Source organism: Elephantulus edwardii, unplaced genomic scaffold (genome assembly GCF_000299155.1).
Source record: "Elephantulus edwardii isolate Elephantulus edwardi_28Jun2011 unplaced genomic scaffold, EleEdw1.0 scaffold00005, whole genome shotgun sequence".
In the NCBI taxonomy this organism is placed as follows: Eukaryota; Metazoa; Chordata; class Mammalia; order Macroscelidea; family Macroscelididae; genus Elephantulus; species Elephantulus edwardii.
The window spans coordinates 8,377,516-8,400,665 of NW_006399755.1; the positions used below are offsets into that span (position 1 = coordinate 8,377,516).

The 23,150-nt window shown below is 40.5% G+C and overlaps 1 protein-coding gene across 1 annotated transcript in view; it reads left to right on the plus strand.

Annotated features, from left to right (window-relative positions):
* Positions 1 to 319: 319 nt before the first annotated feature.
* Positions 320 to 23,150, plus strand: part of FAM159A (family with sequence similarity 159, member A) — a 39,657-nt gene continuing 16,826 nt past the window's right edge. Inside the window, exons 1-2 of the mRNA XM_006879806.1 lie at positions 320 to 501; positions 8,912 to 9,051. Coding sequence (XP_006879868.1) covers positions 320 to 501; positions 8,912 to 9,051 — 322 coding nt within the window. The remainder of the gene's footprint in view (positions 502 to 8,911; positions 9,052 to 23,150) is intronic.

Below are 23,150 nucleotides of genomic sequence, written 5' to 3' on the forward strand. Positions count from 1 at the left end.
GCCCCGCACGGCGCCTCCGCCCCCTCTTCCTCCTCCAGCCCCTCCCGCCGCGGCTCGGCGCACCTGGGCGTCCTCTCGGCTCCACGACCGTCCTCTGCAAGCAAGTCTCCCCGCTGGGGGTTCTCTCTCTCGGTGTTTCTTTGTCTCTGTTCGCCTCTTCATTCCTTATCTTTGCCCTTCTGTTCTATCTCCGCTCCGCTCTCTCGGTCTCTCTCAGCTTTAGTTCTGTCTGGATCTGTCCCTCACTTCTCCGACTCACTCCCGGCTCTGCCGTCCGTCCGTCCGTCCAGCGGTGTGAGGTGGCGCGGTGGCGGGCGCGATGAGCGGCGCCTGCACGAGCTATGTGAGCGCCGAGCAGGAGGTGGTGCGCGGCTTCAGCTGTCCGCGCCCGGGGGGCGAGGCGGCCGCCGTCTTCTGTTGCGGCTTCCGAGACCACAAGTACTGCTGCGATGACCCGCACAGCTTCTTCCCCTACGAGCACAGCTACATGTGGTGGCTCAGGTACCAACCCCACTCCAATCTCAATCCTTTCATCCTGTCTTCAGCCCCTTCTAAACCGACCCCTTCCCACCCCATACCCAAAGCTGACCCACCTCTCAAGCTGTCACCAACCCAGCCATTCTTTCAAGTGTCATAGCAACCCCCTCTCACTCTATTCCTCCTTCCTGACCTCAGCCAATACCCTGATCCATGCATGGACCTCACCTCAGCTTGACGCCAAAGCAACCTTCATCCACATTTTCAGCTTCGTTCTGCTCTAGAGCACACACCTACCTCACAGCAAATTACTATTCCTAACTTCACAGGAAACTCAAACCATCCCAACCATTATATGTTCTAATATCAATACTAATGTCACCCCTACTCTTACCCAGTCCCTCAATATTGATGCCAGCCCTCAATCTATCATCATCCACAACCTCCTCTTTAATCATCTCTGCAACCTCATTTCAGCTACTTTCCCCCATCCTGACTCCCAGTGTCATCCAGATCTGCAGTCAGACCCTAAGCTTCACTTGATGCTATACCCCAGTCTTATCCTCAACTCTAGCCTTTCATCCCATAGTCAGCCATTTTTTCATATAGACCTTGTGAAGTACTGACTGTGTGCCAGATCCTGTGGTAATTGCTGGATTGTATTTCACCCTGAGCCAAAGCAAGAGACCTGAGTCTCTTGAGCTGACTCCAAGTTCATCATGACTTGGTGGCCTAATGCCACAGCAGGATGCCACCTCAGGTTCTATCAACTGAAACTTGGATAATTCTCCTCTCACAGGCCCTTGGTATCCCTACTTGTTGTATAAAGGAGTTAGCCAGATCAGCCAAAACATTCTTGGAACTTAAGTTAGGAGCTGAGAAAGCAACATATTTCATTGCTACTGGGTTTCCAAAGGCGTCTCAAAGAAAAAGACAAAAAAAAAAAACAAACAAAAAAACCAACCCCAAACAAACCCAGTTTGCTGCTGAGTCTGCACTGAGAAACAAACACCAGCAACACCAAATTGGGTCATTTCAGTAGAGAGTGAACTTCGTGTGCTTAGAGGTATATGAGCAGAGGCCATGTATCCTTTGGGATGGGAAAGAAAGCACCATAGCTACTAAAGTCTCCTTAGCTGCTTTTTTGATCTGTCAAGTGAGGATTATGATCAGTCACTGCCCTGATTTCCAAATAGGGCAGTAAACAACAACAAAAACCTCACTGCCATCTTGATTGTGACTCATGTGGTAAGGATGAGAAAACAGAGGTAAGTCAACTTGACAAATGCCAATAACAGTTGGACATATGGTTGCATCTTACAGGCTACTCAATCTATAATTCTAGAGACTTTTCAGATGGTTTCTAAGATGCATATTTGCTTGCTCCCCGTCACCCAGAGAGCCACATTAGCTTATTCTGTTAACCATATATTCAGTCATTCATTATAGCTTTTTATTTGTGCCAGGCCTGAAAACACAGAAATCAATTGTTCTCTACCCCTCAGGAGCTCACTAACAGTCCACTTAGAGAGATACAAAATGCACCTGAAGTAGGTAGAGTAAGGGAGTATTTGTTGCAAGATGCATTTTGTACTTAGGAATGAGCTGAAATTTGACGGTTCTGACCTCCTTTTGGAGGACAGAGACACTAAGGGGATTTGGGCTGGTGAGAACCTGGTCCAAACCTTGGTACCACCAAGCTTTGTGGATATCAGCAAATCATTTAATCTCAGAACCTTCTCCGTTTTTTCTTTTTTTAATAGCAGCATGCTGTTTCATTCACACCCAGGTGTGGGTGGGTTGAGACCCTATGCGGCATCACCTTTTTTTTTTAATTACTTCCTGTGTGCTGTTGAATTGGACCCGACTGGCACAGGAGGAGACTGCCCCGCCTCCTCCAGTAGAGCATTTGGTGGATTCGAACTGTGCACCTTTGGGATTGCAGCACAGCTTCTTGCCAGCAGGCCACCAGAGCTTCCTATCAACCTCTTTTTCTAATCATCCTAAAAATGAAAATGATAATACCTGTCTCATGTCATTGTGTAGATTAAAAACTCGTTACCGTCTAGACAATCCTAACTCATTGTGAACCTATAGGACTGAATAATACTGCAAAGACCATAGCCTGTATCAGGCGCATCGTAGTCTCCAGAGTGACACCATTGCTCTTTCAGTACTTTGGAGAGGTCCCTAACAGTAGACTTTCCCATCACAATACGTCTTTTAATTTCCTGGCTGCTGGTGACAAGAGTGTTGACTGTAGAACCAAGCAAACTAAAATAATCCATGAGAAAATTACTAGTGTAATCAGTAGTTGCTTTCATTAACGTGTATTCCCTTTCCCTGGTTCCTATTTAAGGGAGCTCTGGTTGCACAGTCTCCAGAGTTGTACTGCTAACTGAAAGGTCGTACTTCTTTGGCAATTCAAATCTACTCTGTAGGAGAAAACTGGGCAATTGTCTCTCTAGGAATTTCCCGCCTCTTTTGAGTGAGCTGTAGGTTCCTACTAAATGGCGTTGAGTTTGGGGGTTGTTGTTAGTTTTAGTTTTTTGTTTGTTTTTGAGGTTCATGGTTGAGGAAAGTGAAGCTCAAAATATGAAAGTGGCTTGTCCAAGATCTTTTAGCAATGTCATAGCAGATTGAGATTTAAGGAACATGATCTAGGACTGTCCAGGTGCTACATGCTTTCATATGCACAACCCTCTCCTGTGTCATCTCCATTTTACTGATAAGAAAACTTGAGAGAGGCTAATTACTATCAGACAGGCTCCCAGCAAGAGAAAGTGGCTGAGCTGGGAGGACAACTCAGATGTGTCTGACCCCAAACCAGGGTTTATGCTACTGCTAGTCCAAATCAGTCCTGACTCTTTGAAAACCTACTCTACTCAGATCATCTGAAAACATGCTTTATAAATCTGTTCTCACTAGCCCTTGAGGATATGGAAATGTGCTGGCCTTTGGGGATAGCGATGAGTAACCCCCTCAGCATACAACCAACCAGGACCCAATCTCTCTGTCACCACTTCTTCCCTACCTGAAGCTCTTCCTCTTGTGAGTTGTTGGTTGCCATAGAAACACTGAGTGCTTTAGTGTTCAGATAATGAGGTAGGAGGTTGGATGGGTGACCTCCTGTGTCAATATGCTTCCCATTCTGTGACCACTCCACCCCCCAAGGACAACCAGAAGATTCTGGGCTAGACCCTTCCTGTGTATAGGATATACATAATGTGGTCCATAAACATTACAAACAATTGCAAAGTGCTGAAGGGAGTCTGAGGGCCCTCAGATGTTTGCATGGTCAGTGTGTCATGAACCCTGAAATAATTTCCCCAGCATTCTTTTGGCTTGCCCCAAAATTTGATTTGGCTCCATCCGTGAAACTAGCTTTTTAAAAATTATACATCTCCAGGTAAGAATCATTTCCTTGGTGAGAGAGTGCTCAAGGATAATTACTATCTTTAAAAGCAAGTCTCAGGAAGTAAATCTTCCACATGAAGAAGCAGCTTGTGCTATTACACTGTCTGGTCCAGTTTCCAAACAACCTCCATCTGCAGTTGTTTTTCATCAAAACATGAGCCATGAAACAGTAGCCTTGCTGGAGAACAGAGCTGGTGATCAGGCAACTTTATAAATATACTTTCTTATTTTTTTGTAAATAAACTTTTTGTCTTTACAAATAAAGACAATGAAGTTCGGAGAGGCAAAGTGATTTTCAGTTTATGTGCTACAGAGCCAGGATTTGAATTTAGAACTCCTGAACTCTAAAGCCCTTGTTTTTGTTTGTCGACCCCTCTAATTTCTTCTCAGGGATCACAATATTTTCTTAGGGTTTTCTGTCTATCATAGTCATTTACAAAAACTTAGTAATTGTCATCAAGTGAGGACTGACTTATGGTGATCTCATGTATGACAAGGTAGAAATGTACTTCATAGGGTTTTAAAAGTTGGTGTTTTTTAGCTTTTTTTTTTTTACAATTTCCAGGCTTGTCTTTTAAGATGCCTCTTAGAGTGGAGTCAAACCTCGAACCTTATGGTAAACAACCAAGTATGTTTTCATTACCCAGAAACTCCTTCATAATCATAGACCATTGCAATCCTAGAAGCTGGAGGTTCTCTAATCGGACTTCCCAGTCAGGTCTGGGAGGTATAACTTCACTAACAGATGCACTCATCCTGATGTTCTGCCAAAACCCTCCCAGTGATGGGGGAAGTCACCACCTCTTGAGGCTGTGCGTTCAGCATGGAAAAACTCTATTTCTAAGTTTCTCTTCTACTAAGCATAGATTTATCCCTTTGGATCCTCTGTCTTGTCAGCTCCATCCTCAGAAAGAAGTTGGTTCTCCTATTCCAGATGGACCAACTGTGTATGAATGAAGATGTGTCTGTTCAGTCCTTGAATCCAGGGCATCGCCTCGCAACTCTCTTACTCACACCTTCAGTGACCCTACTGTGAGGCCCATTTTCATCCAAGTGTCCATAGATATCCTTTGAAAGGATAGGATCCCAACCTGTACGCAGTCCTATAAGCGAGTTATTATTTTGAAAGAGAAAAACAGTGCTTAATTAGAATTCTTTCAGAGGCATAAAAAAGTACTACATACTTAATGTAGGAAAAAAGCAAAAGCAGCCATGGGTAATCCAAGTTCTTGGTTTGGGTTCTCCTGAAAAAAGACTCTGAGAAGTTACATTGAGGGCATGTTGTTCATATGGAAAGTGATGCCAGAAAACACTTGTAGAAATAGGAAAGTGACACAAGGAAAGGAGAGAGGTTTAACAAAAGAGGATGTGCTTACTGTGGGTAACCACAGCTTAAACTCACTGAATTGTGCTAGCCAGCATATAACATATACCTCACAGTTCTCCCAAGGAAGCTGGGATATTTGCATGCTAGCATTTCTGGACATGGGAGTTGAGTTGCTGAGAAGGTGATATGACTCCTGCACTCTGACCTGCTTGATAAAGCCAAGAAAGGTCTCAGGCAAAGAGATGCAGATGCCACCAGTTGAAACTCTGGAAAGAATATCAAATGAGGTACGAACAGAACATATATAGTATAGTGCTACATATAGGACATCAGTAATCTGTTCAGATTTTGATGTATTTCCCTCTGATCTTTATACATACATAACATACGCATACATGTATGTTGTTGTTGAGTACCTTTGAGTCAGAAATGACTCATAGCTGACCCTCCAGCAAGTTTTCAGAGGCAGTAAATTGCACAGGAGATTGTCCATCTTTCTCCCAAGATGCTTCTGGTTTCTTTGAACAATGTACCTTTGGGTTGGCAGCACAGTTCCTTACCACTAAGCCACCAGAGTTGGAGTTATACTGTATATTCAATTGCGCATCCTGTTCTCTACGCTTAATGTTTCTCATTAATTTATCCATGACCTTAAATATTGTTTGAAAACATGTTTTAATGGCTCTATACTAGACCATCACAGGAGTGTCCTGTAATTTATTTAGCCTCGGGGAAATAGAGTCCAAGATTCTAAGGTATTTTTGTGCTTGATAGAAACTGGCTATTGGTAGGTAATTCTACACAAGGGGCAAGGGCCGGAGTCTGGACAGGAACATGAGAAGAAGAACAGTTAAGGAAGGAATGGTGGTCAAGGAGGGCACACAAACAAAACATGTTGTTGTTGATGTTCGACCCATCAAGTCATTTCCAACTCGGAGGATTTATATGTACAACAGAACAAAACACTACCCGGTCCTGATCTGGAGCCAACCTCACAGTCATTGCCATGTTTGAACTTGTTATTGTAGCCACTGGGGTAATCCATCTTGTTAAAGATCTTCTTCGTTTTTGCTGAATCTACCACGCATGGTATCTTTTTCCAGAATCTTGAGGCCTCCTTAACTCATTGCCAAAATATGCAAAATTAAGTCTTGATATTTCACATTCTATTTGTTCTTCTCAAGGTCCATGGTATGTTCAGTATTCTTTCTAACACTACCATAATTCAAATGTATCAATTCTCAGGGAGCTCTGGTGGCCTTGTGGCAGGAATCTCGTGGTTCGCAAGGACCAGATGCTCCACTGTAAAAGGGGGGACAGTCACCTCCTGTGCCAGTCAGATCTTTTCAACAGTACACAAACTAAAAAAAAACCAGAACAAACAAATTATCAATTCAGGTGCCTCCCAAATCCCTTCCTAGACAGAAGGAAAACTGTTACACACAGTAGGCACTTGGTGACATTAACTGACTGCCTGTGATGGGCTAGGCCTTGTACATGGCGAGGACAAAGCGTAAGCTAGCTCTTTCAAAGAGCAAATGGCGAATATGCTGACCATCTATGTGTGCCAAGCAAACCACATACCTTTTAGCATCTATTCTTACTACCATTGTGTGGTACCATGATCTGATCATTTTCATTTTTCTGGAAATGGAGGCTCAAAGACATTAACTAACTAAGGGCTCACTCACAGTGAACTAATACATAGCTGGTCCTCACTCAGATGGGTCTGTTGCAAAACCCTTTGCTTTCTCTACCACAACAGACAGCCTGACCACATAGGAAGTGTCAGACGCCTTGATTAAGGTGTCTTACGCAGACTGGCCTGGTATGGGAAGGGAGAAAAGAATAACCTAGGAAGAATTATCCAGAAGGGGACATTAGTGATGAACCTTCTAAACAAGTAAATTTTAGACATGGAGAGCTAATGGAGATGAATCACATGAAGAAAGAAAACTGTGGCTCCAAACTATGGCTCAAGACCAAGTGACACAGGCCTGAATTGGGGTTGAGGCAGTGAGGCCAGAAGATGGTGAGAGGGCTTCAGGCATGTAGCCAACTGAGTGAGGTTGCAAGGATATGTGGGTTTTGTACCAGCAGCCAGGAAATCAAAAGACAAATTGCACTGGGAAAGTCTGCTGTCAGGGACCTCTCCAGAGTACTGAAGAGCAGTGACATCAGTCTGGAGACTAAGGTGCACCAGATCCAGGCCATGGTCTTTGCAATTACTTGCTGTACATCAGAAAGCTGGAAAATGTCTAGGGATGATAGAAAGGGATGCCTCTGAGCTGTGGTACTGGAGGAAAGTATTGCATCGACTGCTAGAAAAATAAAGATTCATTCTAGAGAGGGTGAAACCAGTCTGCTCCTTGGAGGCAAGGATTCTGAAGCTTCATCTGACAATTTCGGGAATGTTGCAAGGAAGGACCAGTCCTTGGAGAAGGACATCATCCTTGAAAGGGTGGGGTGACAGCACAAGAGAGGAAGAAACTTGATGAGATGGATTGACTCAGTGCCTGGGGTATTGGGGGTAGGTGTATCAGAGACAATAAGGTTGGCTCAGGATAGAGCAGGGTTTAGGGCTGTTGTACATAGAAAGGGTCACTATGAGTCGCAAGCAACTCGATGGCACATAACAACAACATGTCTTGATTTGGAAAAAAAAATCCAGTAGTTTTAAGAGATTGCCTCCAGCTCTCTCTGGGATGGGAACAGGGAGAAAGACGTTAAAGAAAAAGGGAAGAAGAAATAGAACTCGGAGTGAGTCCCTGTTCCCTGGTGGGTTCTAAGTGATGTCATGTCTGGTGAGCACATCATTGTGCTCTTACTCATGTGTAGACACAGAAAGCCTGTTCAAGACAGATCAAAACCAGCTGCTGGCTAGTCAGTTCTACCTTGACTAGAGCTAGTAGTAGAACTAGTAGTTCTAGTATCAAAACCAGTAGTACTCAAGAAGAGAACTGAGTTCTGCAAAGTTTTGTTTGTTTAACACGTTGCCACACACACTTTTCATTGACAACCCTGCTTAGAAACACATTTATTTTTTTTTTACCATCATTTGCGGCAACGTGTTATATACAATTTATTGCTGGTTTACTTACAAAGTTCATATACCTTGCTTTTCACACTGGATCTTCCTCATTTCCTTTCTCCACCCCTTTCTCCAGCCATCAAATTGTGTGACTTTATGATTCCCCCACATTCCCACCTCCACTCATCCTCACCCCACTGTTCCCCCCTTAGATTCTCATACACCTTTTACTGGTTATCTATTTCTATAATAATGACCTTATATAGTATTTGTCCTTGTGGGACTGAGTGAGTTAGTTCCATTCAGCATAATGCTCTCCAGTCCCTCTCAAGTTAGGTTGTCATTTTCAAAATCACTGCTCCTGCATGCTACATATTTTTCCATCTTGCATATGTACCATAAGTTCTTAATCCATTCTATTGTGGTTGGACATTTGGGCTGCTTGCAAGCTTTTTTTAAGGCTAAATTTTTTAGAAGTAGATTGCTGAGGATCCTGTAACCTTCCAGTCAGTGGATTAACTGTATGCACTCCTCAAGACAGGTAAGGGTATAATAAAATCTGAGCTCCTTGCTCCAGCACCTACATTACCTCCACCATGTCACATTGTCTCCTCGGCCCCTTTCTGACACCCAGTTCCCTTATGGTCTTCTCTCTCCAGTATCGGTGCTCTAGTGGGCCTGTCCATTGCAGCCGTGGTCCTCCTGGCCTTCATCATCACTGCCTGTGTGCTTTGTTACCTGTTTGTCAGCTCCAAACCCCACACAAAACTGGACCCTGCCTTAAGCTTACAGGCTACAGGTAATAAAGAAGCTACTTAGTTTCTTTGTTTTATTCAGCAGGCTAGCCCTTTAACAGAGGAGAGACACTTAGAAATAAGATTCAGAGCATTTACCTAACAAATGTTCTTGGAATGTTTAAAAGCAGCAGAACATTTCTCATGAGGTTCGTGGTCTGAACATTTGTGACTCAAACTCTTCATGTGCTCATTGTTTATCAAAATAATTTGATGTTGCCAGTACTCCATTTGTCACAGGATGAATCCATGTTGTGGGTTTTCTAAAATGATGCTTTAATTTTAGCCTGGTGAGTACATAAGGGTTGCAAACTGTTTCTAATATTACACCTAAACAATATAGGTTAAAAAGAAAATCTGCTACTTGTAAAATTCACAGTTAATTCAGAAAGTAAATAGAGATATTTTTTGATAAAGTAATGTTTTAAACTACTCATTCCTTCATTAACATGGCTGTTTAGGAGTCTCTGTTGTTGTTAGATGTTGTCAAGTAGCTTTTATCTCATAGCATGTCTGTGTCACAAAATAGAATCGCCCCAAAGGATTTTCTAGGCTGTAATCTTTGTAAGAGTGAGCTCTCATAGCCTACTGTTAGGGATTTTCCCAGCTAACCCAGGGCAGGCAGTTTGAATCTACCAACTTCTCTATAGGAGAAAGATGGGCAGTCTCCTCCAGTGCATTTCACAGGCTTTGAAAATCTGCTGGAGGATCAGCTATGAGTAATTTACAGTTTGATGGCACATAATCACCAGCAACAATCTTTATGAGAGGAGGTGGCTGAGTCTCTCTCCTACAGAGAAACAGGATGAATTCAAACCCCTGTATTGCACCACAACAAAATAAAGGTAAAAAATCCAGTAGAAAAATGGCCACAGAATTTGAACAGACACTTCACCAAAGAAGACATTCTGATGGCCAACAAGCACATGAAGAAATGTTCCAAATCCCTAGCTCTAAGAGAGATGCAAATCAAAGCAACTATGAGATATCATCTCACCCCAGTCAAAATAGCAAAATTTAACAGAACAGCAAGCAACAAATGCTGGCGAGATTGTGGAGAAACTGGAACCCTTATTCACTGTTGGTGGGAGTGTAAAATAGTGCAACCACTGTGGAAAGCAGTGTGACGCTTTCTCAAAAAGTTGCAAATAGAGATATCATTTGACCCAGCAATTCCACTACTGGGAATATACCCCAAAGAGACCATAACTGACACCCAAGCAGATATATGCACACCCATGTTTATCGTGGCTTTCTTCACAATAGCAAGGAGTTGGAAACAACCTAAGTGCCCATCAGCAAATGAATGGATAGAGAAGCTGTGGTGTATTCACACAATGGAATACTATGCTGCATTGAAAAACAAGGAACTCAGGAAATATTATTCAAAATGGGTGACTCTGGAGGACATTATGCTGAGCAAAGTATCTCAGTCACAAAAGGACAAATACTGCATAGTGCCACTGTTGCCACTGTTGTAAAACAGGACTGACATCTGGATTGGGGGGAGACTGAGAAAGATAAATTGAATAATGTATACTGCATTGAAACAGATAAGGGAGAAAACTGTTTAAAAAGGATATGTGATTAGGTATTTTTGTCATGACAGGAGTCTAGAGCAAAAGCTACATGGTGGAGTGGACCTGGAGGAGGGTTTGTAAAACAATGAAAGAATTTTTCTTTTACCTTTTCAAGAGGGTAGTGTACAAGAGGAGAGAGTTGGGAGGGGAGAAAAGTGCAACAATGAATGTATGGAAACCCAAAGTCTCTGTAAATTTTCATTGAAATGAATAATAAATTTTTAAAACAGAAAAAAAACCAACAACAACAACAAAAACCCCTATATTGTCAGCTTAATCACTGCACCACCAGGGCTCCTTCAAGAGTCTTTATTGTTATGTGTGGTCCAGTGTGAACCAACTGATAGCTGACCTCTCAGCAGGTCTTCATACAGATATGTGTTGGAGAAATTTCAGCCAGAATGCTCTTTAGAGGCAAGGATGGCAAAGCTTTCTTTCACATAGTTTGGGATTTTGGTAGAGAGGATCGCTTCTTGGTTAGAGACATCATACTTGGAAAAGTAGAGGGTCGATGAAAGAGAAGACAAGATTGATTGACGCAGTGACTGCAGTAAGGGCTCAGGTATTTCAGAGATGATGATGGCACAGGAAAAGACTAGGTTCAGATCTATTGTTCATGGAGTCGCTATGAGTTGTATCTGACTCAACAACGCTTAAAATGAACCTTTTTAGTCTATTGTAAGATATTATGAAAAATAAAAGGCCCTGGTAGCGAAGGATCTTCTCCATATTTTGATAGACGAGACTCAGAACAAGTTAATTGTCTCAATTTTTAAAATGAGAAAAACAGGATAAGTGAAGCTAGGTGGCTTATTTAAGGTGTCCCAGCTAATAAGTAGTGGGACTGGACTTTCTACCTGGAGCCATGTTCCTTTCTCTACCCCGCGCTGAATCTGTGCAGTCTGTAATTAGGCAACAGTTGTTTAATATCAAATTTAAAACCAAAATGGAACCAAACCCACTGCCATTGAATTAATTGCAGTTCAGAAGTACCATCAGGTTTCTGAGGCTGTAAATCTTCATAGGAAGAGACTGCCCTTCTCTCTCCCAAAGAATGGCTGGTGGATTCCAACTGCCAACCTTTTGGTTAGCCGCCCAATTCATTACATACTATACCAAAAAGTGACCAATTTGTACACATAAAAAAAAAGGTTGATATGGCAAATGTTTTGTTATATATATAGTTGTTGTTACATGCCATCAAGTTGACTGCGATTCATAGTGACCCTATGAACAATGGCTCTGAACTTTGCCCTATCTTGAACCGACCTCACTGTCTCTGATACATCTGACCCCATTGCCATAGTCACTGTGTCAGTCCATCTTATCCAGTGTCTTATTCTTCTGTACTGGACCTCCACCCTTTGAAGCATGATATCCTTCTCCATGAACTGGTTCCTCCTAGCAACATGCCCAAAGTATGTAAGACAGAACTTCAAAATCCTTGCCTCAAAGGAGCAACCTGGGTTCATCTTCTCCAGGACAGACCTGTTCAGTACTCTTCACCAGCACCACAACTCAAAGGCATTCATTCTTCTTCTGTCATCCTTACTCATTGTCCAGCTCTCAGATGCATAGCAAGTAATTGTGAAGACCATGCCCTGGATCAGGCACACCTTAGTCTATAGACTGTTATTATTGCTCTTCAGCACTCTGGAGAGGTCCTTGACAGCAGAATTTTCCAATGCAACTCACTTTTTATTTCCTGACTGCTGATGCCAAGAGTGTTGATTGTAGATCTGAGCAAGATGAAATTGTTAACTATCGCAATCTCTTCTCCTTCTGTCATCATGCTGCAAATTGGCCTGGTGTTGAGAATCTTTATTTTCTTGATGTTGAACATCAATCTTTATTGAAGACTACAGTCCTTGACCTTCTGTAGCAAACACTTCAGGTCCTCTTCAGTTTCAGCAAGCAAAGTTGTGGCATCTTCATAATACAGGTTGTACACGAACCTTCTTCCAATCCTGATGCTGCATGTCTCCTAAAGTACAGCCTCCCAACTGAATATATATAAATAAGTGTAAATGTGGTTATATAACCATAATTTTAAAAGAATTAAAGAGGAGGTCTTATGGTACTTTTTAGTGTTGATACACTGAAGGCATAGGTGAAATAAAATGAAAGAGAAAAGATATCCAAAAAAACGGGTTGCTACTGAAGAAAGGTGTGTGGGCAGCACTAAATGAGACCAATACAAGGAAGGAGATAGTAGTTAATTTTGGACACTACAGGAAATAGGGAAGAACTGTAATGGCCTGGTGGTAAGAAGCTGTGCTGCCATTTTAAAACCACACAGTTCAAATCCACCAGCTGCTCCATGAGAGAAGGATGGGCAGTGTCCTCCTGTGCGATTTACTGCCTCTGAAAACTGGTCAGAGGGTCAGCTCTGCCAGTTCTGACTCAACACACAACGATGTGAAATAAGGACAGGCAAGATGGGGGAGAGATTTTACACAAGAGTGGCAACTATCAGAGAGGTTGAAGGGAGAAGGTAGCTAAACCTCTGAGAAAGACAGGGTTTAATGTGAAAGATTCAGTTTTCTATCTTAACAATAGGAATGCAAAAAAGAAAAAAGTCAGTAGGCTGTTTTGCCAAAGGAAAAAGAAGTATTTTTATCTCTAGAATTAAGAGATTAATAATTTCTTTTCTGACATCTCCTGGAGTCTTGAGTCAGCGTTTTGGGGCGGGCAAGGCGGTGGGGGATACAAAACCCTTCTCAGATCCTGATGACTGTGAATACCCCTGCTGTGGGTGATTGGTGCGAAGCAGGAGAAATGGGTTTGAGAGAAGAAGGATGCTTCCAGCTTTTCTTTAAAGTCCAGCTTGGTGGCAGAGGGGATAAAAAGCAAGAGTGTAGACTCAGCCAGGATTATGGACTATACATAGACTTAATAGCATCAAAACCCTCAAGGAGGCAAAACTAATAACTTGCCTTAACATGAGGCTTTATTGTACACCTACTACTGTTAAAACTCCTGCAATATATTGTGAATGATACAAGTCCTAATTAGCAAGTTTAATTTGGTAAAAACAAGTATTATGTTCATTTTAGAAGTGAGAAAATCAAGGGCGAGAGAGGATAGGTAATTAAAAGGTATGAAAGGTTCCTGAGACGTGACAAGAACCTGACTATAGGGTGAGCTATCACATATATACGGATAGAAGATTCAGTAGCATAGAGACATCAGTTCTTCTCAAATTAATAGAAACCTCAAAAAATATTTCATAGGATTTGCCAAACAAATTCTAAATTAACCTGTAGATGTCAAAGTACAAGAGTGAATAAAATCAGTTTTGGAAAGAAAGCCTAGAGGGATTTGTTCTAAACTAACAAAAATAAAGACCAAAAGATTTGTCAGTGTGATATTGGCACAAAAACTGATAGATAGAATGAGTAATGCAGTTGTTCCCAGTCAGGGGCAAATTTGTCCCCAGTGACATTTGGCAATGTCTTGAGCCTTTCACAGTTGGAGAATGCTGGTAAATAGCCTACTGTTAACAGCCCCAAACAAAGAATTCTCAGCCCACATAACAATAACAACCACTGGTAGTATAATCCCAAGGGACTTGTGCTATTAACCCAAAGATGGCACTTCTCTGATGGTTCCAGTCCACCAGCAGTTCTGAGGGGGAAAGATGAGCCATCTCCTCTCATATGATTTTTGAAAACCAACAGAGGGTCAGTTATTAATGGGTTCCACTTGCACTACAGTGAAAGTTGTGATAACTGTTAAAGGAGCTCTGGTGGTGCAGTGGTTAAAGGTTTTGACTGCTAACCAAAAAGTTAGCAGTTCAAACCCACCAACTACTACAGGACACAAATATATATTTATTTGTATGTTGTTGTTGTTGTTATGTGCCATCGAGTTATTTGCAACTCATAGCGACCCTATGCACAACAACCCTAAACCCTGCTCTATCCTGCACCAACCGCACTGCCTCTGACATACCCATCCCGATTACCCCAGTCACCAAATCAATCCATCTCATAGAGGGTCTTCCCCTCCTGCGCTGTCCCTCCACCCTACCAAATATGATGTCCCTCTTCAAGGACCTGTCCCTCCTGGCAACATGTCCAAAGTATGTCAGACGAAGCCCCAGAATCCTTGCCTCCAAGGAGTAGCTTGGTTTAATCCTCTCCAAGATGAATCTGTTTTCCTGGAAGTCCACGGTACATTCAGTACTCTTCTACAGCACCACAGCTCAAAGGCATCAACTCTCCTTCTGTCCTCCCTAGTCATTGTCCAACTCTCTGATGCATAACAAGCGATTGCAAAGACCATGGCCTGTATCAGGTGCACCTTAGTCTCCAGAGAGACACCGTTGCTCTTGAGTACTTTAGAGAGGTCCCTAACAGCAGACTTTCCCATCGTGATACGCTTTTTGATTAAAAACTAAAATGGATATCCGAAGAGACTCTGAAAATTGCAATAGAGCATCAGGAAGTCAAAAGAAAAGAAAGAAATGCTAACTTAAAAAAGATGAACAGTAGATTTTAAAGGGCAGCTCGAGAGGACAAAGCAAAGTATTATAATGGAATGTGTAAAGAGCTAGAGTGTGAGAATAAAAAAGGAAGAACTCGTTTGGCATTCCTCAAACTGAAAAAAAAACCTGAAAAACAAATTCAAGCCTTGAGTTGCAATATTGAGAGACTCTATGGGAAAATTTTTGAACAATCCAAGGAACATTAAAAGAAGGTGGCAAAAATACACGGAGTCACTGTACAAAAAATGAGTCAACACCAAAATATTTCAGGAAGTAGCATATGATAAAGAGCCAATGGTGATGAAAGATGTTCAAACTGCACTGAAGACACTGGCAAAAAAATAAAGCTCCAGGAATCAATGAGATACCTGTTGAATTGTTCCAAATAATAAATACAGCCCTGGATGTGCTCACGAGTATGCCACAGAATTTGGAAGACAGCTATCTGGTCAGCTGACTAAAGAAAATTCATATTTGTTCCCACTCCCAAGAAAGATGATACAACACAATATCATTAATATCACATTGTTGTTATGTGCCATTGAGGCGCTTGCGACTCATAGCGACCCTATGTACAAGCGTTCTAAATGCCGTTCTATCCTGTGCCAACCTAGCCATCTCAAATGCACTCATTCCCACTGCTCCAGTCACAGAATTGATCCATCTCTTAAAAGGTCTTCCTCTCCTTCGCTGCCCCTCCACTCTGCCAAACATGATGTCCCTCTCAAACAAAATATTATTAAAGATCATGCAAAGATTGTTAGAACAATATATTGACAGAGAACTACCAGAAGTTCTAGCTGGGTTTAGAAGAGGCCATGGCAGCAGGGATGTCAGATGGATCTTGCTGAAAGCAGAGATTATCAGAAAAATAACTACTTGTGTTTTATTGATGATGTAAAGGCATTTGTCTGTGCATCATAACAAATCATGGTTGATCTTGAGAAGAATGGGAATTCCAGAACACTTAATTGTGTTTATTCAAAATCTATACCTAAACCAAGAAATCGTCCAAACAGAGCAAGGAAACACTGCTTGATTTAAAATCAGCAACCGTGTGCATCAGGGCTGTATCCTCTTTCCAGATCTATTTGATCTGTATGCTGAGAAAATAATCCAAGAGGCTGTACTTTATAAAGAGGAATATAGCATCAGGACTGGGGGAAGCTTCATGAAGATAACATAAACTTGCTTGAACAAGTGAGAAGGACCTGAGGCGCTTGCTGCAGAGGATCAAGGATTGTAGTCTTCAATATGGATTACATCTCAGTATCAGGAAAATAAAAATCCTTACCACTGGTCCAATGGGCAACATCATGATAGATGGAGGAAAGATTGAAATGTCAATAATTTCATCTTGCTTGGATACATGGTCAACCCCCTTAGTACCAGCAATCAGGAGATCAGGGGACAGATAGTATTGGGAAAGTCTGATGTTAGGGATATCTTCGAAGTCTTGAAGAACAGTGATGTCAGTTCTAAAGAATAAGATGCTTCTTATTTGGGCCACAGTCTTTCCAATCACTTGCTATGCATCTGAGCACTGGACAATGAATAAGGAAGACAGAAGAAAAAGAGATGCATTTGAGTTGTGGTATTGGAAAAGTGCTGGATATCCCATGGACTGCCAGAAGAACAGATAATGTCTTGGAAAAGGTGCAGCCAGTGCTCCTTGGAGGCAAAAATGTTGAAGTTTTATCTCTCATCTTTGGGCATGTTGTTAGGAGAGGTTATTCCTTGGAGACGGACATCATGCTTGAAAAGATGGAAGGATGGTGAAGGAGAAGAAGACCTTCAGTGAGATAGATTGATATAGTGGCTACTGCAATAGGTTCAAGTGTGTCAGAGATGATGAGGTTGGCACAGGACAGGACAGGGTTCAGATCTGTCTGAAGGTCACTATGAGTCATGCTTGACTCAATGGCACCTAACAACAACAAGAACAAACCTATGGAGCAGTTCTATTCTGTCCTTTAGGGTCTTGTGACTTGAAATTAGCTCAACACCAATGGAATAGCAATTTAAAAACTCCTCCAAGAGAGATAGTTTCAGTGTAAAATTTTACTAAGCAGCTAAAGAAATATTAATACCAATTCTATATAATCTCTTTTGAGAAAATAGGAACCAACACTTCTTACTTAATTCTAAGTAACTAATATTACTCTGAGACCAAAACCAGGCAAAGACAATACAAAAGGAGAAAACTACAGAAAAATAGCCGTCATAAATCTACAAATAAAAATCTTGAACAAAATATTGAACCAACTCGTAGCTGATTCTCAGCAAGTTTTCAGAGGCTGTAAATCACACGGGAGTAGATTGCTCATATTTTTACTGCATAGCAGCTGGTGGATTAGAAGTGCATGCTTTTGAACTGTTAGCACAAGTCCTTACCATTAGACCAGAGCTCCCTGTTTAACAAAGTATTAGCAAGTGGAATTTTAAAATGTATAAAAAGAATTAAACATCACAACCAAGTAGGATTTATTCTAGGGATCCTAGGTTTGTTCAGTATTTAAGAATCAACCAAAATAACCTAATATATTTGCAGCCTAATGAAGAAAAATCACATTATCCTATAAATCAATGAAGTAAAAGCATTTAAAAAATTCAACCCCATTTATACTCAAAACTAGAAGTGGAGAAGAAACTTCTTAACCTGATAAAGGTCATCTACAAACAACTTACAATTAGTATCATACTTTGTAGTGAAAAATTAAAATGCTTTCCCCTAAAATCTGGGATAAGGAAAGGATTACTAATATCACTACTTTCTTTTTTTTTTTTTTCAGTGCAGTATATACAATTTATCCAGTTTTTCTCAGTCTTACCCCAACCCTGATATCAGTCCCATTTTACAACAGTGGCACCATGCAATATTTGTCCATTTGCATCTGAGATATGGATGTGCATATATCACTACTTTTGATTCAACATATTGTCTACCCCAAGCGTCAGAAGAAACCTCCTTTGTCAGTGTGTCCTTTGCCATTCCCTATCACTCCTTCCTGAAAGAGACTTTATCTGTGTTTCATTGACCAAAGCTAGTTGACTTTGTGGATCACAACAAATTATCACTAACCTTGAACTATCTAAGAAAATAATATCTAAGAGATTAGTTAATAGATAATTGATACATATTAAAATGAATTAAAGGAAAGGCAGTAGCCATTAAGGGAATATTCAACACAATATCACTAAAGGAAAGAGAAAAGTTTAGAAGGATTAAAGGAAATCATAATTACTGAGAGGAGTAGAAAAAAATGAGTAAATTGTTGGTGTTGGAATTAATGTTATAGAACAAAACTGTATATGGTCCAGAATAAGAGTTGTATAGTAAAATGGTCTGGGGCAGAGGGGAGGGGAGACCTGTATAACAATAAAAGAACATTTTTTCCAAAGGAAAAAGAGAACTGGGGGGGGAAGGGAGACAGGGAAGAAAATGTACAACAATGAATGAATGGAAATCCAAGCTATTAAAAATTTTCATTAAAATCTAAAAAAAAGAAAAAAGTTATATGAATGATTTAATGAAAATTTCTCTGTAGACTTAGATTCAAATCTCAATAGAAAAAAACACTACTAAGAAGATGAAAAGTTACAGAAATGGATACAAACCATCTATGTAACAAAAGGGTAGTATTTAGAATCTATAAAGAATTCTCATAACTCAGCCACAAACAAAACAAAACAAAAAAACAACAAAAGCTATCCAATTTAAAAAAATAGACAAAAGACATAAACAAATATTTCACAGAAGAGTATATATATAGATATATATAGATATAGATATATATATATAGATGTCAAATAAGTACATGATATTCTGTATCAATAGCTAGTAAACCCATTGTCATTGAGTAAATCCAGCTCATAATGGGCCTCCACGGGGTCTCTGAAGTTGTAAATCTTTACAGAAAGAGACACTCATTTTTCTCCTGCAGAGCCACATGTGATTTGAACTTCTGGAAATGCATGCCTTTTGGTTAGCATACCGTGAGCTATGCTACAGAACTCTTGTTACTAGTATGAAGTATACATTAAAACTATACAACTGTCAAATTGCTAAAATGAAGAAATAAATAAAAAATAATAGTGAAAACACAATGTTGGCAAGATTGTGGAGAAAGTAAGTTAGTTATACATTGCTGCTATAAATGTAAAATTGTACCTCTAAAGTACAGTTTGATAGTTCCTTAAAAACTATGTATTGTTTGGAGACACTTTTCATTATAAACCTTAGTCCCCATGGGGATGTCCTGCTATAGCTTCCAGAGGCTACAGTCAGAGTCTTGTGTGAATGACTGGTATCAGAATAAAATAAAGATTCCCACATGATGGGGGGGGGGACGGACCTCAAAACTAAATATGTAGCAACCATTTGGTGATGGAAAAAGAATCAGTGCCTTTGAGTTCTGGTGCTGGAAAAGCATATTTAACATACCATAGAAAACTGGAGAAGGTGAAACCAGGCTGCTCCTTGGAGTTAAGGATTTTTTTTTAATTTTGATTATGATTTTAATGAACATTTACAGAAAAGTTAGCTTTTCATTCATTCATTGTTGCACATTTTACCCTTCTAACTTTTTTAAATTGCAATTTTAATGAAAGTTTATAAGAGAGCTTGGATTTCCATTCATTTATTGTTGCACATTTTCATCACAGTTTGCTTTTCTCTTTGAAAAAAAATCTTTCATTGTTGTCCATTTTCCCCCAACCCCCAGTCCACTTTACTATGCACCTCTTGTTCTGGACCACTGTCATGAAAATAATACCTAATCACATATTCCTTTTAAGCAGCTCTATCCTTCATCTGTTTCAATGCAGTATGCATTATTTATCCCCTCTTTTCTTAGTTTTCCTCAACCCCCATATCAATCCTCTGTCTTAATAGTGGCATTATCCACTATTTGTCCTTTTGTGACTGAGATATTTCACTCAGTGGAATGAGTGTGTTTGAGATGGCTAGGTTGGCACAGGATAGAACAGTGTTTAGGGCTCTTGTACACAGGGTCGCTCTGAGTCACAAGTGACTCGATGGCATATAACAACAACCACATAATGTCCTCCAATGTCACCCATTTTGTATAATATTTCATGAATTGTTTTTCAGAGCTGCATAGTATTCCATTGTGTGAATATATGACACTTCATCAGAAAAAAGGTTGGAAGAACCCTAGAAGCCCTAATCCACAACATGAAAAGCCTTCCACATGTCCTGAAATACGTACAACCAGGAGAGGATAAAATAGATGAATGGGATCTTCTAAGAATCAAATCCATATGTACACCCAAAACTTCCCAAACAGGATAAAAAGGAAAGCTTCATACTGGGAAAAAATATTTGATGATGATGTGTCTGATAAAGGATTTATATCCGGAATTTATAGAATTCTCGAACACCACTAGAAGATAAAGGTAAACCCAGTTGCAAAATGGACACAGGATATGAACAGACACTTCACCAAAGAAGACATTCAGTTGGCAAACAAACACATAAAGAAATGTTCAAAATCCCTAACTCTGAGAGAGATGCAAATCAAAATTACTATGAGATATAATCTCACCCCAGTAAGAATAGCAAAATTCAACAGAGCAGCAAACTACAAATGCTGGTGAGGTCATGGAGAAACTGGAGTCAAAGATTTTGAAGCTCTCTCTTACTATACATTGGGCATCTTGCCATGAGGGACCAGTTCTTGAAGAAGGACACCATGCTTGGAAGAGTGAAGGGACAGCTCAAGAGAGAAAGACCTTGGATGAGATGGATTGATTCAGTGACTGAGGTAATGGGTCTAAGTGTGTCGGAGACAATGAAAGTGGCTCAAGATAGAGCAGGGTTCCAAGCTATTGTACATACGGTTGCTATGAGTAGCAACTAGACAACACATAAGAACAAGAACAACCATATGGTTAACTGCTTTAAGCTTCATTCTCTAGCCTAACAAAGCCAGTAAAAGATTTATGTCAAGGAACTGACTGATACTTATAGAGGCTGGCAAGTTCTAGGTATAAGGGTCATACCTCAAGAGAGAGACATCTATAGTCTGAGGTTGGCAGGCAAGATGGGGTGGCAGGAAACCAACCCCAAAAGGTTACAAACACATTATCTCTTTAACATTATTGAAATGACAGAATTATACAAATAGATAACAGATTAGTAGTTCCTGGGATATAAGGATGGTTTTGTGTATGTGTTGTTGGGCCTAAGGGAAATGGAGGTGGCTATGAAAGGGTAGCATGAGGGCTTCTTGTAATGGTGGAAATGTTCTGTGTCTTGGCTGTTTTAATTAATGGGAATATCATGGTTGTGATGTTATACTACAATTTTAAAAGATGTTTACCTTGGGAGAAACTCAGAAAAGGGTGCGTGGGATCTCTCTGTATGGTTTCTTTCAACTCCATGCACATCTACAATTATCTCCAAATAAAATGTTTCATTCTGAAAAAAGAAATTGACAAATCTGCCTACCTCAAATAAAAATTTTTCTGTATATCTATTATAAGACATCAAACATACAATTAAAAGTGATGAACAGCAAAGATATGTAGTTGTGTGCATCTATTTATAAGGAGCTCTGGTATTGCAGTATGAAGTGTGTTGCATTGTAACCAAAAGGCTTTGACTTCACCAGCGGCTTTGCTGGAGAAAGATGGGCATTCTCCATCGAGATTTACAGCTTTGAAACCTGGTAGAGGGTCCAAGGAGTCAGAATCAACTTAATGGCAGTGAGTGAGTTTATGTTTATATGTACACACACACACACAAAATGGACTCTGAACTGATGCTAAGAATATATAAATATACATATAAGCAAATGAAAGATCAATAACCCACAAAAGAAGAAATACAAATAACTAGGATACATGAAAAGATACTCAACCTAATAATCAAGGAATGCAATTTAGCCATGGCATATCCGTTTTTAGCACATTGGCAAAAAATTTTAAAAATGGATTATATTTTTTTTTATTTTACTTTTTGGGAAGATGGGTGTGGGGGGGATATCAAATCAGATCTGACTGGTGAATTCAAACTGTGTACCTCTGGAATTGCAGTGCAGCTTCTTGTAAAAATGGATTATATTTTTAAAAAATTAGAAGCTTAGGGGGAAATACCTATCCCCCTGTTCTGCTAGTATAGCAACTATGTGGAACAATCTGTCAGTATCTATTTGAAGTCTTCAGGAGGCTCTGGTGATCTAGTGTTGAGGAATTGTTCTGCCAATCCAAAGGCTCATGGTCCACCAGATGCCCCACTGGAGAATGATGGACAATATCTTTTCATGCCATTAACTGCCTCTGAAAACCCACTGGAAGGTTAGCTATGGGTTGGTTCCAACTCAATGGTACATAATAATAACAACATTTAAAGTAAAAAAGATATATGCCTTATAGCTCAGTAATTACATTTCTGAGCACCATTGCTTATTCTATAGGAGACAAACTAGATGGCCATTAGTAAAGGAATGTTGTTATTAGGTGCCTTTCAGTCAAGTACAACTAACAGTGACCCCATTAACAATAGATCTGAATTCTTTCCTATCCTGTGCCATGCTTACACTTTCTGACATACTTGAGCCTGTTGCAGCAGTGTATCAGTCCACCTGGTTGAGGGTCTTCCTCACTTTCGCTGTCACCCCACCTTCACAATCATGTTGTCCCTCTTCAAGGAATAGCCTCTTCTAGCACCATGCCCAAAGTATGTAAGATGAAGCTTTATCATCTTTGCCTCTGAGGAGCACTCTAGCTGTACTTTCTCCAGGATCTATTTGTTTATTCTTTTGGCAGCCCATGAGATATTCAGTACTTTTCTCCAACACCACAGTTCAAAGGCGTCAATTCTTCTGTAATCCTTATTCACTGTCCCACTCTCAGATACATACCAAGTGATTTAAAAGACCAGCATCTGAATCACGTGCACCTTAGTTTTCAATCTGACATCATTGCCCCTCAATAATTTGGAGAGGTCCCTGACTGCTGATTTTCCCAGTGTAATGCTGAATGCTGGTACCAAGAGTCTTGGTTGTGGATC